Below are 15847 nucleotides of genomic sequence, written 5' to 3' on the forward strand. Positions count from 1 at the left end.
AAGCAGAGGGAATGGCAGGCAGAGGGAGAAGCAGACTCCCCAGCTGAGCAGTGAGCCTGATGTGGGGCTCGATCCCAGGACCCTGGGATCCTGACCTGAGCCAAAGGCAGAGGCTTAGCCAACTGAGCCACCCAGATGTCCAGTGTTATATATTCCTGATTGTCTTTCAACATACTTTAAAATTAATTTCCTAGAATGAAAACTAAAATCATTTGTGCTAGTGTTTCCAAGGAAATGCTATTTAAAATGTGATTTACCTAAGTGATCATTATTACTACTCTGTCTTGATATTTTTCTTTCACTTTTGAATTGTCCCAGTTTCAGTTTTTCTGCATAGTATTGATTAAGCATTCTGCTTTCTCTTTTTTTCCATAGACTATCCAAATGCCTTTCCAAAGGATTAACAGATTTCATTTCACTAGAGCTCCCTCTGCTGTATATTCACGTATTTGCTTTTTCTTAGGGCACTCTTCCGCGTCAGACTGACCAAGTATGGTATCACCCTATTCGAAGAAATAAGTTCAAATACCTGATTGATCATCCTGTTTCCCTAACCGGTGCCGGAAGGTAAAGAAGGCAGATGGTAGGGAGGATGCTGACGAAGGGAGTTTTCTCATTTCTTGGGGAGGGGCACAGTGGGAAAATTACAAAATCAAAAATTTTATTTTATTTTAATATATTTTTTAAGATTTTATCTATTTATTTGAGAGAGAGAGAGAGAATGAGGGAGAGAGAGAGAGAGAGCATGAGAAGGGGGAGGGTCCGAGGGAGAAGCAGACTCCCTGCCAAGCAGGGAGCCAGATGTGGGACTCAATCCCGGGACTCCAGAATCATGACCTGAGCCGAAGGCAGTCACTTAACCAACTGCGCCACCCAGGTGCCCAGAATCAAAGATTTTAAATTTGAAGTTTACAGTATCTTTGTTGATCAGAATATAATCTGAAGAAGACACAAGACCACCCTTCTGTGTATAGGATTATTAACTCTCCTGGCTTTTGGTTAGTTTAGATTTGCTTTTTGCATGCCTTTGTGTCCTTGTCCACTTGCTCCCCTGTCCCTTGTTGTACCCTAGTAAAAGGGACAAGATCCGAGAGGCAGAGTGCCTTAGAGTGCCTCTTTCATCAGCACGTTCAAGAAGAGTGAGTAACATAGCTTCATGAAAACCTTGAAAAGCAAGTGCTTACTCCTTGGTTTTCCTCTCCACCTTTAGATCAAATCAGCAAATACTATTTGTTGTTTTTACGTCATTCCTAAAAATATTCTGACTGTCCCCGGTTTCCCTGTGAAGATTGTGACCAGCTCATTTTCTATGTGTAGTCCATTCATCAGTTGTACGCCCCTCATGAGATATTGTTTCATCTAAAAGCAATAATATGTAATATTATCACACATTAATGACACATTAATTTGGAATAATAAACATTAACACATGCGTAGGTTATTTAATCTTTCTGAGTTCCATTTTTTTCATCTGTAAAAAGGGAATAAAAAACTTAGTCCATTTTATGGACCTTCCAGGGATATTGTAAAGCACATATTTTAAAGGAGATAATGGACAGTGCTATTTATGTATGTATGTATGTTTGTATGTAAGCTCTACACCCAACATGGGTCTCAAACTCATGACCCTGGGATCAAGAGGCATGTGCTCCACTGACTGACCAGCCAGGTGCCTCTACACAGTGCCATTTAAATATAAGTTATTATGGGGTGCCTGAGTGGCTCAGTGGGTTAAAGCCTCTGCCTTCGGCTCAGGTCATGATCCTAGGGTCCTGGGATCAAGCCCTGCATAGGACTCTCTGCTCAGCAGGGAGCCTGCTTCCCCCTCTCTCTGCCTGCCTCCCTGCCTACTTGTGATATCTGTCTGTCAAATAAATAAATAAAGTCTTTTAAAAAAGTAAATAAATTTGTTATTAGAAAAAGTGGCAGGAACTTGGGCTATTAACTTTTGTGTCCTGGGGCTTAAGTGTCAAAATATCTGTATTTTATTTTATACATTTAAATCATGGTTATAATGATCACTAGTTATGATTAATAGTTATGAGATGTTTGAAGTACTTTGAAAAAAATAATAAGCTGTATCCGAATACAGCAGTAACCCAGTATTAAAGTTGTAATGTCAAATGACTTCTGACTTGGAATTTTGAAACTGTGATCTGTATTGTGGTAAACAGGGTAATGGCCTCCCTACAAAATGTTCTCACTGTACCTCAGAACTCGAATATATACCTTCCGTAGCCAAGGAGACTTTGTGGATGTGATTAAGTTAAGGACCACAAGTTGGTGAGATTAACCTGGATTCTCGGGATGGGCCCAATCTAATGGCCTGAGTCTTTAAAGTGGGAAAAGAAGGAAGTTGAACAGGTCAGAAACGGAGGAAGACACAGTGGAAGTGTGAGAGAAGGAATTCAGCCGACTATTACTGGCTTTGAAGATGGAGGAAGGGAGGACACAAGCTAAGAACTACTTTTGGCATCTAGAAGCTGGGTATGGCCCTCAGTTGGTAACCATCAAGGAAACAGGGATCTCAGTCCTAGAACCGCAAGGAATTGAGTTCCTTTAACAACTCCAGTGGGCACCAAAATGGATCTTCCCCTAGAGCATTCCAGAATGGAATACAGAATGGAATACAGCCCTGTCAACACCTGTGAGTCCTGTGTTGGACTTCTGACCTACAGAACTATAACATAATAATTTGTGTTGTCTAAGCTGCTAAATTTGTGGTAATTTTTATGACACCAGTAGAAAATTAATATACATGTATAACTAATGGTATTTATAACAAGAGGTAACTTGTCTGGCAACCTTAAATATTTAGAGCACAGCAGTAAAATATAAAACAACCCAGCAATAGCCTCTGAGTAATACTTTTCAACAGCTTTATCAGTCAGAATTCATTTTAAGCAGTAAATCAAGTGTTTACAAAATTCTTGGAAGGGCTAGAGAAGCAGGTATGTAGCAGTACTTTTGGGAATAACTCTCAGAACAGGGTGGAATTAACCTACTATCCAGGCTGTTACCTCCAAGGCTGTTACTAGAGTTCAGGAGTATGCCCGCTTGAATAGACATTTGTCCAAAGAAGGTAAAAATGGACGATATGCACATGAAAAGATGCTCAACATCATTAGCCATAAGCAAATGGAAATCAAACCTGAAAAGATACTATTTCTCACCTACTAGGATGACCAAAGTCAACAAACAGACAATAACAAGCATTTGTGAGGATATCGACATTGGAAGTGTCCTACATTGCTGGTGGGAATGTAAAATGGAGCAGCCTCATTGGAGAGTAGTTCCGCAGTTCCTCAAAAATTTAAATATAGGCTTACCTTATGACCCAGCACTTCTACACCTAGGTTTATACCCAAGAAAATAGACAATATGACTGCACAAAAACTTAGAATGAATATTCATGGAAACATTATTCATGCACCCCAAAAGTGGAAACAAACCAACTGTCCATCAGTTGATGAAAAAATAAACAAAATGGCATATACAATGGAATATTCTTCAGTCATAGGAAGGAATGAAGAAGTACAGATACTTGCTACAACACCGATGAACCTTGAAAACATGCTAAGTGAAGAAAGCCAGTCATAACGGGGCACATGTGTGTTTCTATTTATATGAAGTATCAGGATAGGGAAATCCATAGAGACAAAAAGTAAACTGGGGGTGGGACTGGCGAGAAGAGTGGAGAATTACTGCTGATGTGTAAGGGTTTTTTTTGGGAGGGGTGATAAAAATAATCTGGAATTAGATACTGGTGATAGTCATACAACTTTGTGAATATATTGAAACTTGTGAATATAGTAAAAACTTGTAATATACTAAAAACTTGTAAACTGTACTCTTTAAAAAGATGAATTTTATGGTATGTGAATGATATTGCAATTAAAAAAAAAAGTCCTTTAACTGTGATCCAAGGATCTGGAAGCTGAAATCAAGAAGCTGTCCCTGCGGTTACTGCACTGCCCCTATGGACTGGGGTAGCTGGACAGTGGATTCTGGAATGTTTCAGGAAAACCACTTTTTCATGATGATGTTGGTAGAATCAGCCAAAGAAATGACAGGAAAGCAACTCCCATTTTACTTCTACCTCTGAAATCTTGCAAAAGTGCATCTACTTGCAGAAGTTAGTTCATACCCAGAACCCTAGCTGCAAGGGTGTCTGGGAAGTGCTTTCCAACCATTGAACTCAAAGAAGGACCCAGCACACACTAGGGCCTGCCATATTCCAGTACTGACTTAGGTGTCAGAAACATAACCAGACTGTCCTCAGGACACTTCCAACTTCATAAGTCATTACTTGAATTGTCAAGAAAAGATTATATTGTGTTACATACACTCTGCTTAAGGAAGCTGTCAAGTTTTAAATACATTTTTAGAAAGACAATGTTTTTTTAAAAAGCATATCTCAGTTATTTGGAAAATTGATCTCTGAAATACCTCATTCCTTGATGTCAGATAAAAAACATGCTTATGTATAAACATAACCAGTGATTATTTGAAGAAAAATTTGAAGTATGAACTCAGTGTAATAAACTGGGGGATCCAGTTTTTTGTGTTATGGCTAGGAATCAAAGTTTGTTTTGTTTTTTTGTTTTTGTAAATAAAAATAGAATTTCCAGGGGCTCCTGGGTGGCTCAGTGGGTTAAGCCTTTGCGTTTGGCTCACATCATGATCTCAGGGTCCTGGGATCAAGCCCCACAATCTGGCTCCCTGCTTGGCAGGGAGCTGGCTCCCCCCTCTCTCTCTGCCTGCCTCTCTGCCTACTGTGATCTCTATCTGTCAAATAAATAAAATCTTAAAAAAAAAAAAAAAGATTTTCCAGAGGAGTAGAGACAAGTGATTTACCACAAGTGTTTTATCAGAAATAAAACAGATTTTCAAAAAAGATTTTATTTATTTATTTGACAGAGACAGAGAGATCACAAGTAGGCAGAGAGGCAGGCAGAGAGAAAGGGAGAGGAGAAAGCAGGCTCCCCGCCAGGTAGAGAGCCCAATGCGGGGCTTGTTCCCAGGACCCTGAGATTATGATCTGAGCCAAAGGCAGAGGCTTAACCCACTGACCCAATCAAGCGCCCTAAAACAGATTATTTTTTAATGAGATTTACATACCAACATATAAACCAAATGCTCCCTCTAAAAATGAAGATAAAAAAATAAAAATCAAGTAAGATAACTGATAATTTTTATTTTTATTTTTAAAAAGATTATTTATTTATTTGACACAGAGAGAGAGATCACAAGTAGGCAAAGAGGCAGGCAGAGAGAGGGAAGCAGGCTCCCTACTGAGCAGAGAGCCTGATGCGGGGGTTGATCTTAGGAACCTGAGACCATGACCTGAGCTGAAGACAGAGGCTTAACCCACTGAGCCACCCAGGCGCCCCAATAATTTTTATAATAGAAATATAAGAGGGTCCTATAATTACTTTTTGAGAAAATTTGACAGTTACCAAACCAACATTTCCTTTACAAAGATGTGTATGTGTGTGTATATATATGTATGAACCATCCATTGTTTTTATACAACAAAGTTGTATTGGCCAATCTCTAGGAGTTATTGGTATGATAGTGACTAATCCTGAGAGCAAGTTTTTAAAAACATAACTTCATTAAAAAAAAACTTTGAGATAGTTTTGACAAAAAAAATTGTGTATATTTGAAGTGTACAACTTAGTGTTTTCGTAAATGTATACATTGTAAAAAGAGCACCACAATCAATCTGTCACCTCTATATAGTTACCATTTGTGTGGATTCGTGTTTGTGTGTGTGTGATAAGAAGATAAATTTAAGATCGGTTCTCTTAGCAGATTTCAAATATACAATACAGTATCATTGTGCTATACATTGGATCTCCAGAACTCATTCATCTTGCATAACTGAAACTTTGTACTTTTTGACCAACATCTCCTCATTTCCCCTTTTCTCCCAGTGCCCTCATCTGACATAAATGAAATCATACAGTATTTTTCTTTGTCTGGCTTATTTCACTTGGCATAATATTCTCCAGCTTCATCCATGCTGTCAAAAACAGCAGGATTTCCTTTTTAAAGGCTGAATAACATTCTGTTCTCTCTATATATACACATTTTCTTTATCCAGTCATTCATTAGTGGACATTTAGGTTGTTTCTATGTCTGGGCTCTTGTGAATAATGTGGCAATGGACAAAGGAGTGCAAATATTTTGTCAAGATCAGGATTCATGGGGTGCCTGGGCGGCTTAGTTGTTAAGTGTTTGCCTTTGGCTCAGGTCATGATCCCAGGGTGCTGGGATCAACACCCGAATCAGGCTCCCCACTCGGCAGGAAGCCTGCTTCTCTTTCTCCCTCTGCCTGCCACTCCCTCTGCTTGTGCTCTCTCTCTGTCAAATAAATAAATAAAATCTTTAAAAAAATCCAGATTAATTTTCTTTGGATATAAACCCAGAAGTGGGTTTGCTGGGTCATATGGTAGTTCTTTTTTTTTTTTTTTTTTGAGGAAGCTCCATTCTATTTATCATAATGGCTATACCAGTTACAATTGGGGGAGGGGCAGAAACCTGAAGATCACGTGCAGTAAGTGGTGTGATTATAACTGCTATAGGAAGGTGAATCTGGCAGAAGTGTGTAGAGTATATGAAAGAATTGAGAGTCCACATAAAAAGTAGGTATAGCTTGGACTAGTGATTTGGCATTGGCAACAACAGAGTCAATGCTAGAATGCTATGAGGGTGACTATAAAATTAATAACTGTTAGTGGTGGATGGGAATTTAGGGCAGTGGTTGGGAAGAAGTCAATTATGTATGCTAAGCTTTTGATGGATAGAGTGGTAGTACTTCCTGACAGAATTAATGAAGATAGGAGGGTGGAGAGTTAGAATGGAGGGAGGCTTATTCAGAGGTATGTAGAGGTAACATGTGATAAGGTGAGATTTGATGGCATTGCTTAGAGAGAAAGTGTAGGGTCAGGAGACAGAGAGGTGAGGCTGTAATGTTGCAGAGCATTTCCATTTAGTAGACAGGAAGTCACAGAGGAGTTCAAGAAGGAGAGGTTAAGGCAAAAGAACCAGGAGTCCAGTAACACAGAGGATAGAGGAGAGGAGAATGTTTTTAGAAAGAGAGATGGTCAACCCTGGGACATATTACAGGGAAATGGTGGAAGAAAGGAACTGATGACTTAGCGGTAGAAGTTATCAGCTTTCTAGAGTAGTTTCAGAAGAGAGGGATGGAAATTAGATTGCAAGGAAATTTCAAGAAATCAGATTTCAAGAAATCTGATTAACGTCTGATTAATGGACAGTGAGAGATCTGATAGATCCTGGTAACATGACAGCCATGCATGGTCAAGGAAGGACTTTTAGAAGGAGAACAGATTTGAGTTACAGATCAAAGTGATTATTCCAAGGGAGGGGGAAGCACACAGAGAGTAGATTGGTGGAATGAGATCCCAAAGGATGTGGGTAAAGATGAAATCAAGGATGTCAGTGGAGGAAATAACCCTGGGGAAGAGAATACATCTTAACCTGAGGTTGACGGGAGGGAAGGGATTTGTGATGTGAAGGAGAAAGATGAGGTGGAGAAGAGGAAGAATGGGGAGGGGGTGGCTCATGTCTAACACCTCCGCTCTTAGTGAAGCTTGAAGTAAGGAGACTGGTTTTGTGCCCCTTTTTACCCACTAGAAGGATGTGTGTGGATCTTACCCACTCTTATCCAGTAGCCAGACAGAAAATTTATTTTGTAAATATATTTTTCTTATTTTTTAGGGACATTTCTTTCCTGTATGATGTTAAATATGTTAAAGGTGAGGCCAGGGAGAGTTCGCTTTGTCCCCCGCGCTTGGAACGATCATTACAGTCACATGATGGTGTCATTGTGCCTCATAAGGTAAATAAAGTATTTGACAAATAATTTCCTTTCTTTTTAAGTCATTTCCTTAAAAATATAAAGCAATGTTGTACTGTAACAACAACCTGTATTACTTGTCAGTTTTCGTAGCACTTTCTGATTATTTCTAGGAAAGAGTATTTAGTGGGAAAGGATCTATGATACCTCTTTTTTTTTTTTTTTAGTTTTTGTTATTTATTTACTTGACAGAGAGAGAGAGATCATAAGTAGGCAGAGTCAGGCAGAGAGAGAGGGGGAAGCAGGCTCTCCGCTCAGCAGGGATGCTGAGGCAGATGCGGGGCTCGATCCAGGACCCCGAGACCATGACCCAAGCTGAAGGCAGCAGCTCAATCCACTGAGCCACCCAGGCGCCCCTATGATACCTCTTTTTAAGCCATTTTCCAAACAACAGTTACCACTTTAATCTAGAAAATACAGTATAGGAGATTAGATTTTTTTTTTATAGGTTTACAGTTCAAAATTGTAGAATTCTTAGTTTTGGCATGTTGCTAAGGTAAATTTAAAATTCCTATTGAATTTTAAAAAATTTTTTTTAATTTTTTTTATAAACATATAATGTATTTTTATCCCCAGGGGTACAGGTCTGTGAATCGCCAGGTTTACACCCTTCACAGCACTCACCATAGCACATACCCTCCCCAATGTCCATAACCTCCCCCCCCTCCCTCCCCCCCCCAACAACCCTCAGTTTGTTTTGTGAGATTCAGAGTCACTTATGGTTTGTCTCCCTCCCGATCCCATCTTCTTTCATTTATTCTTCTCCTACCCTCCTAACCCCCCATGTTGCATCTCTACTTCCTCATATCAGGGAGATCATATGATAGTTGTCTTTCTCTGACTGACTTATTTCACTAAAATTCCTATTGAATTTTAAAGAGTCAATGGATTAACTGAATATGTGGGACATGTGTGAATAACACTAAACCCAAGATTGTTCTTTAATTCGTGGTTATTTTTAAAATGTGTGCTGAATGTTTTTTTATTACATCCTATGGTCCATATTACTAATGCTATTAGTTCTATAATCAAAACCTCTTAATAAATAGCATCCCTGTGGGGGTAGGAATGTTGATTTATGCAATTCAACTTTTTTTCATTTACTAATTTTTCATTCTTGTCCTTTTCTTTCTTTCTTTTTAAGACAAAGAAACTAACAGATACTTTGGTTCCTGAAGAATTTCATATTGTGTCAAATACAGGAGTTTCAGGCTTGGAGTGTTATGATGAGTGAGTACTGTAAAATATCCCAGGTAATATGTATATTACAATAAGGAAATATTTGGCCTTCCATCCCAAATTTAAGAAAGGTGTCAAAATGAAAATGTTTTATTGAAAAGAGTTCGGGATTTTAGTGATCAAATTGTTCTCTATCTTTTCTTACTATTTAATTTTCAATTAAAAAAGTGGATCTTTGGGGCGCCTGGGTGGCTCAGTGGGTTAAGCCGCTGCCTTCGGCTCAGGTCATGATCTCAGGGTCCTGGGATCAAGTCCCGCATCGGGCTCTCTGCTCAGCGGGGAGCCTGCTTCCCTCTCCCCCTCTCTCTGCCTGCCTCTCTGCCTACTTGTGATCTCTCTCTGTCAAATAAATAAATAAAATCTTTAAAAAAAAAAAAAAAAAAAAAGTGGATCTTTGTTCTGAATGCTCACCTAGACCTCTTTAGGAATGGTTTTGGACAAGGAGACAAAGGAAAGTCGCCCTCTGAGCTGATGTCTCATAAGACACACTCTAGGGCTTGGGTCCAGCCTTCACACTAGTCATCTCCAGTTTTCTTTGTTTTCTATTAGGGGATTAAAAATAGGATCTTGCTTGTATGTTCTAAAACAACGTTTGAATGTTTCATAGTGTAAAAAATTAGAATTTTGGACTAAGGTTTTATAATAAGTTATCCAGAGGCTGTCACTCTTTTTACTTTTCCAATACACATGCTATGGTATTTCCTTATGATGGTTGGTTTCAGAACAATATTTTGTCAAAAAGAAGTAAATGGAATTCATTTTGGGGGAATTTTTATTTTTATATAATTTCAAAATTATAAAACTGTTACAAAAATATGACAAGCAACTCTCATATACTCTGTTTTAACTCACTGTTTACTTTTTGCCTTATTTGCTTTGATACGCACACACATATACACACATTAAATCTATTCAAGAGTAAGTTGGAGATATGACCCTTTACTACCAAATACTTCAGTGTTTATTTCCTAGAAGCCCACCAGTTATAGATCTTTTAGATGACTTTTTTAGCTTCATCGTATCTTCTCTGTTTATTAGTTAACATTTTACCATATGGATTCATGGATTACTGTTTTTTTTTTCCCAGTGGATTATAGTTCTTTTACTATGATTATTTTTTATGTTAAAAAATTTTTAGATTTGGTCAATGTTAGCTCCTTTGAACTGGCTCTTATATTCTTTAGACCTGTCCCCATGATTCTTTGAGTGTTCCATTATTTTCTGACTTGATAAAATTTTCAGGTTCATCTTATATTTCCCAGCTCCAACTGTGGAGTGAGCTATGTCACTTCTCTAGGGAATGCAGATTCCTTTTAGTGGAGAATGGTACTTAGAAGTCAAGATCTGGATGGTGGGTGTGCTCATTGTGCCTGGGCTATCATTGTTTCTGGTTCCTCTTACTCATTTTTGAGAAACTTTATTTTGAGTCTTCATAGTCCCTGGAGATTTTCACTGCTCTAAATTCTGAAAATGGACCTTACTAACCAGCTGAGTTCCAGTAGGGGGCAGAACCAAAGGAAATGTTTATTAACTAGGGGAAGAAAAATGTTGCATAAATAATAATGAATTAGAAGGATTACCATGTGATTCTCACTGTGATACTCATTTGGGTGGAAATGGGCACTTTTCAGAGGACAGATTTGGCTGGGAGTTAGGAAAACTGGGTTCTAGTTTTATCTCTGTTGATTAATTTTATAGCCTGTTTATTCATTTAACTTCATTGACTTCAGTGTTTTTAGAACATCCTTCCACCTTTGAAAAGGCATTTAAAAAAATGAATCAAGGAAATGTTCATATTTTCACATATGAGGAATGTTATTAAAACTCCTTTACTAAAAATATTCCAAATATGATAAATGTCATTACATCTATGTCTGTAGTTATCTAGGTGTGATCTTCTGGGTAAAATGATGGACCTTTTCAGTTGCCTCCAAGCTTCCCAATTTTATGAGGTCTTAGGTTTATCATGTTGTTATATGTGATAAATAGGCCTGTTAATTTTCTTATGATAATATTTCTCTGTCTTATTTATTATAGCAAATATACTACTCTCCTCACAGATAGTGAAAACAGGCTGTTGCTCTTCCCATCCATGTAAGTATGGTTTATTTTTGAAAGTATTTCTCAGAAGGAACATATACACATGAATATATTTATTTATTTTAATATACATATTTATTAATGTACATATGCATATTTATTTATACATATTTATTTTTCTTGTATATATATATTTACCTTAGTACTTTATTGCACAGAAAATATTAAAATTATAGCAGAAACCCAAGACAATAATTGTCCACAATTCTATCATCTAATCAATGTTTTAAATTTTTACATATTTATAATAATATTTAAGTGCTATAAAATCATTTTTTTTACAGTTTTAAATTTTTTTTCTAAAATTTTATTTTATTGTGGGAGGAGCACTTAACATGAGATTTATCTTCTTAACAAATTTTTAAGTTTTCAATATAGTTATCACTGAATCTAGGCACAATGTTGTACAACAGATCTGTTTGCTATAGTCTTTTTTTTTCTTCTCTCTCCCTTGTCCCTTTTCTTCACTTATATTGTGAAGTAACCAATATTAACAGCTTGGTATTTATCTCTCCATATTTCTTCTATGTTCTTACAATCCTACACACGAAGTATATAGAAATGTTGGAAGGAAGCATTATTTTCTTTACACAAAAGAGGATCATACTATTTACATTTCCCTTTTTCTTTTTTTTAAACTGTATTACTGCTGTAACCCACTAGATCAGTACATACAGGGCTATGCTTTAAAATAACATTAGTATTCCAGGGACATCTGGGTGGCTTAATCTGTTGGGTGACCTCCTGGTTTCAGCCCCAGTCATGATCTCAGGGTCCTGGGATTGAGCCCTTTGTGGGCTCCGTGCTCAGTGGGGAGTCTGCTTGGGGGTTCTCTCCTTCTGCCCCTCATCCAGCTCGCTCTCTCCCTAAAATAAAAAACATGCCATTAGTAATCCATAGCATATACATTTTATATATATTATATTCTTTTAGTCACTTGAGGATGACCTGTTACACCACTTTATTACATAAATCTATCACTTTAATCCTCTAGGAAACCTAATAAAAGAGTTGAAGTGGTCCAGCTGAATGACGTGATGGATGCTATGCTAGAGAGGGCTGGTGTGGAAAATCAGGAATATACAGGGCCAACCAAGGTACTTGTAAAGTGGTTGAGAGCATGCATTCTGGAGCCAGAATGTCTGGACTGGAATCTTGGCCCTGCAGTTTATTAGCTAGTGACCTTGGGCAAGTCACTTAATGTATTTGTGCTGCAATTTACTCATCTTTAAATAAGAGGTAATAATAATACCTATCTCATAGGGTTGTTGTGGATATTAAATGACATGTGAATGTAAAGGGCTTGGAATAGTGCTTGGCATGTGGTAAACACTATATAATTGTTGCTATTATTATTATTACTGCATTTCATTGATTGTAAAGTGCCATTAATTATAAGACCTTTATTATTTTATGTACCACTAAAAAACCACTGCCAATTAAACCATGCTTTCTTAGCACTTAAAATTTTTATTTTGTTAATGAAAGCACTCTTTTAATTTTACAGAGACACAGATAGTTTTCTTTATGAGGGCTCTTTCTCTTTTATTTCATAAATTTTTATTTTTATAGAATTTAAAATTGAAAGTTCAGTATAAAGCATTCCTATGTAAGCTTTATCCAGATTCACTAGTTCACGTTGTGCTCTACTTGCTTTATCATTCTCTCTTCTTCTCTACACACATATCATATATGTATAGTTTCTTCTCAACCAATTTGCGGTATGCTGGTGACATCATGCCTCTTTATCACCAAAAATTTCAGGGTATGTTTCCTATGGATAAGGACATTCTTTTACATAAACATAATACAGTTATCAAAATTGGAAAATTTAACATTGATGTGATAGAATTATCTGTCCATATTCAGAATTCAAATTTTGCTAGTTGTCCCTATAATGGTTGTTATAGCTCTTGTCCCCTCTTGTTTCAGGATCCCAGGATCACATAATACTTTCCGTTGTCATGTTCCTAGACAACTGTAATCTGAAACAGTTCTTTGCTTTTCTTGACCTTGATATTTGGAAGAGCATATGCCAGTTATTCTGTAGGATGTTCCTCAATTTTCGTTTGTCTAATGTGTACTCATGATTAGGTTCAGGTTATGTACTTTTGGCGGGGATGTTATAGAAGTGATATTGTGACCTTCTCAGTGCATCATGTAAAGAGGTACATGATGAAACAGACTTCTAAAAATAATATATTATTTTTGTAATTATATTTATAAAGAAAAATGTAAGTGAAATAAATTATCAAGGTGTTCCTAAAACATTCACATTCAGCGTACTTATTTCCTAAAGTGCTATTTCACTGATAAGACTGTAATAAATACTGATGATATTCCTTATCTTCTGCCAGATGCACAAACTACTGCATATGCTAAGGAAGGAACAGAACATTTACAATACAGTATTTCATGAACTTATTCGGCAAGTCAGTGTGGACTGTGCAGATAGAGGAGAACTACTGTCCAAAATCAGGTTAGAGCTATTATTGGAATATCCCGGTTTCCTTTTGAGTTTTATATTACAATTCTTTTATATCTGCTTTTGAGAAAATCAAAAAAGTTCCCTTCTCTATTCTATTGATAATAAGGAACTGAATTGCATTTCTGTTTTCTAAAGTTAAAAAAAAAAATAGTTGAGGACTTTCTTAAGATGATTTCTGTTGGGATGTTTGACACCATATTCTTTTTTATTTTTATTTTTTTGAAGATTTTAAAATTATTTACTTATTTGACAGACAGAGATCACAAGTAGGCAGAGAGGCAGACAGAGAGAGCAGGGGAAGCAGGCTCCCCGCTGAGCAGAGAGCCTAACATGGGGCTCGATCCCAGGACCCTGAGACCATGACCTGAGCTGAAGGCAGAGGCTTAACCCACTGAGCCCCCCAGGTGCCCCTCTTTTTTATTTTTAAAGATTTATTTACTTTAAAGAGAGAGTAAGAGAGCATGAGTTGGGGAGAGGGGCAGAGAGAGAGAGGAAGAGAGAGAATCTCAAGCAGACTCCACGCTGAGTGTGGAGCTTGATGTGGGGCTTGATCCCACGACCCTGAGATAGTGACCTGAGCTGAAACCAAGAGTCTGATGCTTAATCAGCTGTGCCACCCAAGTGCCCCAACACCGTATTCTTTTATGATTGGGAGTTTGTCCCAATTCATTTGTCCATTTGTCACTTTGTCCATTCATTAGTCAGTGATGTCTGTGGAGTATCTACTCTGTGTCAAGCTTTAAAAGGCTTCATAGGATTGTGGTGAGGTTAAATGAGAGCACAGAAGTAGATGCCTTGTATATATAATTATTATAGATGATCATGATAAATACTATTAAAACTATAATGCTTCTTATGACTGTGGTACTTAACAAAAAGCTGGAAGGAATAGTGTAATTAGAGTATTGGGTTCAAATTACATATCTGCAGCTTACTTGCCATGGAACCACGGAAGATTGTTAGATCTTCTGTATGTATTTCTCCTGAATGAGAACAGGTAATATAAATTTGCCCTATTTTCCCACTGTCTGAGTTATGGATTTATGGAGAAATGAGGAGCAAAGCCATTAATAAGATACTTGTCAAGATTGGATACTAAGGAGTCAGTTCTTGGAACACCCCAAGAGCTGGAGAATGCAAATTAGAATGAGGGTAGGAACAACTGAAGTCTGAGTTGTCAATCCAAGAACAGAGCTGGGAGGGACAGATGAGGAAGCATAGCAAAGGAGCTAGATGACTAATGGCAGATCCAGACTTTCCCTTATGAGGTGTAGAAATGAGTGGGACTCTTCCAGCTGATTTCAGGAGTTAGCTTATAGGGGCCAAAATAAGGTCAGGTCCAATCCTTAAGTCTAGACAGAAAGAGACGGGCAGTCCTAAGCTAAGGACTTAGAATAGGGTAAAGTTGGGAATTAAAAATGTAAAATAGGTGATGGGGGGTGCCTGGCTTGCTCAGTCAGTAGAACATGTGATTCTTGATCTCAGGGTGGTGAGTTCAAGCCCCACTTTGGGCATAGAGTGTACTTTAAGTAAGTAAATATATACATACATACGTAAATAGGAAGTATACATGAATGTGGAATATTCTTTTTTAAAAAAAGAATACAATGTAGTTGAGAATAAGCCATGAGGTTTTAGGCTGATTGTGCAAACATTCATGATGTGTCTGTGGAATGGTGAAACACAGTAGTTCAGAATAATCTAGTGGTCAGCATTTTGTTGTGGTAGGAGATCTTTTGAAGGTCTAGGGCCCACCTTCAATGGGGAAGACTATGGTTGTCCTGAGCTTGGTATCTTAAAGTGTTTTCTCTGCTTCACGAGATCCTTGTGAGGATCCAATAGAAGTCCCCAGGAAATGGTAATACCATGCATGCCTTGGAAATACTTGAGATCAGCCTCTGACTTCCTCTCTTCATTTGCCTGTTACCGTAGCTTTCTGCTTCCGGTCTCAGGGAGTGCTTTCTGATCTGCTTGTGTGTGTCTCTGCTTTTCATGCAACTGCCTCTGAGGCCTGTTACAGCAGAAGGAAGTTTTGTTTGTTTGCTTCTTTTTTTTTTTTTTTAAGATTTTATTTATTTATTTGCCAGAGAGAGAGAGAGAGAGTACAAGAAGGGGGAGTGGCAGGCAGAGGG

The 15847-nt window shown here is 37.7% G+C and overlaps 1 protein-coding gene across 1 annotated transcript in view; it reads left to right on the forward strand.

The window, feature by feature from the left end:
- Nucleotides 1–15847, forward strand: part of AXDND1 (axonemal dynein light chain domain containing 1) — a 95887-nt gene that overhangs the window by 4070 nt on the left and 75970 nt on the right. The window contains exons 4-9 of the mRNA XM_080823876.1: nt 464–567; nt 7750–7870; nt 9033–9118; nt 11165–11221; nt 12222–12324; nt 13585–13706. Coding sequence (XP_080680002.1) covers nt 464–567; nt 7750–7870; nt 9033–9118; nt 11165–11221; nt 12222–12324; nt 13585–13706 — 593 coding nt within the window. The remainder of the gene's footprint in view (nt 1–463; nt 568–7749; nt 7871–9032; nt 9119–11164; nt 11222–12221; nt 12325–13584; nt 13707–15847) is intronic.

The sequence above is a fragment of the Martes martes genome, assembly GCF_963455335.1.
Source record: "Martes martes genome assembly, chromosome: 15".
Classification (NCBI taxonomy): Eukaryota; Metazoa; Chordata; class Mammalia; order Carnivora; family Mustelidae; genus Martes; species Martes martes.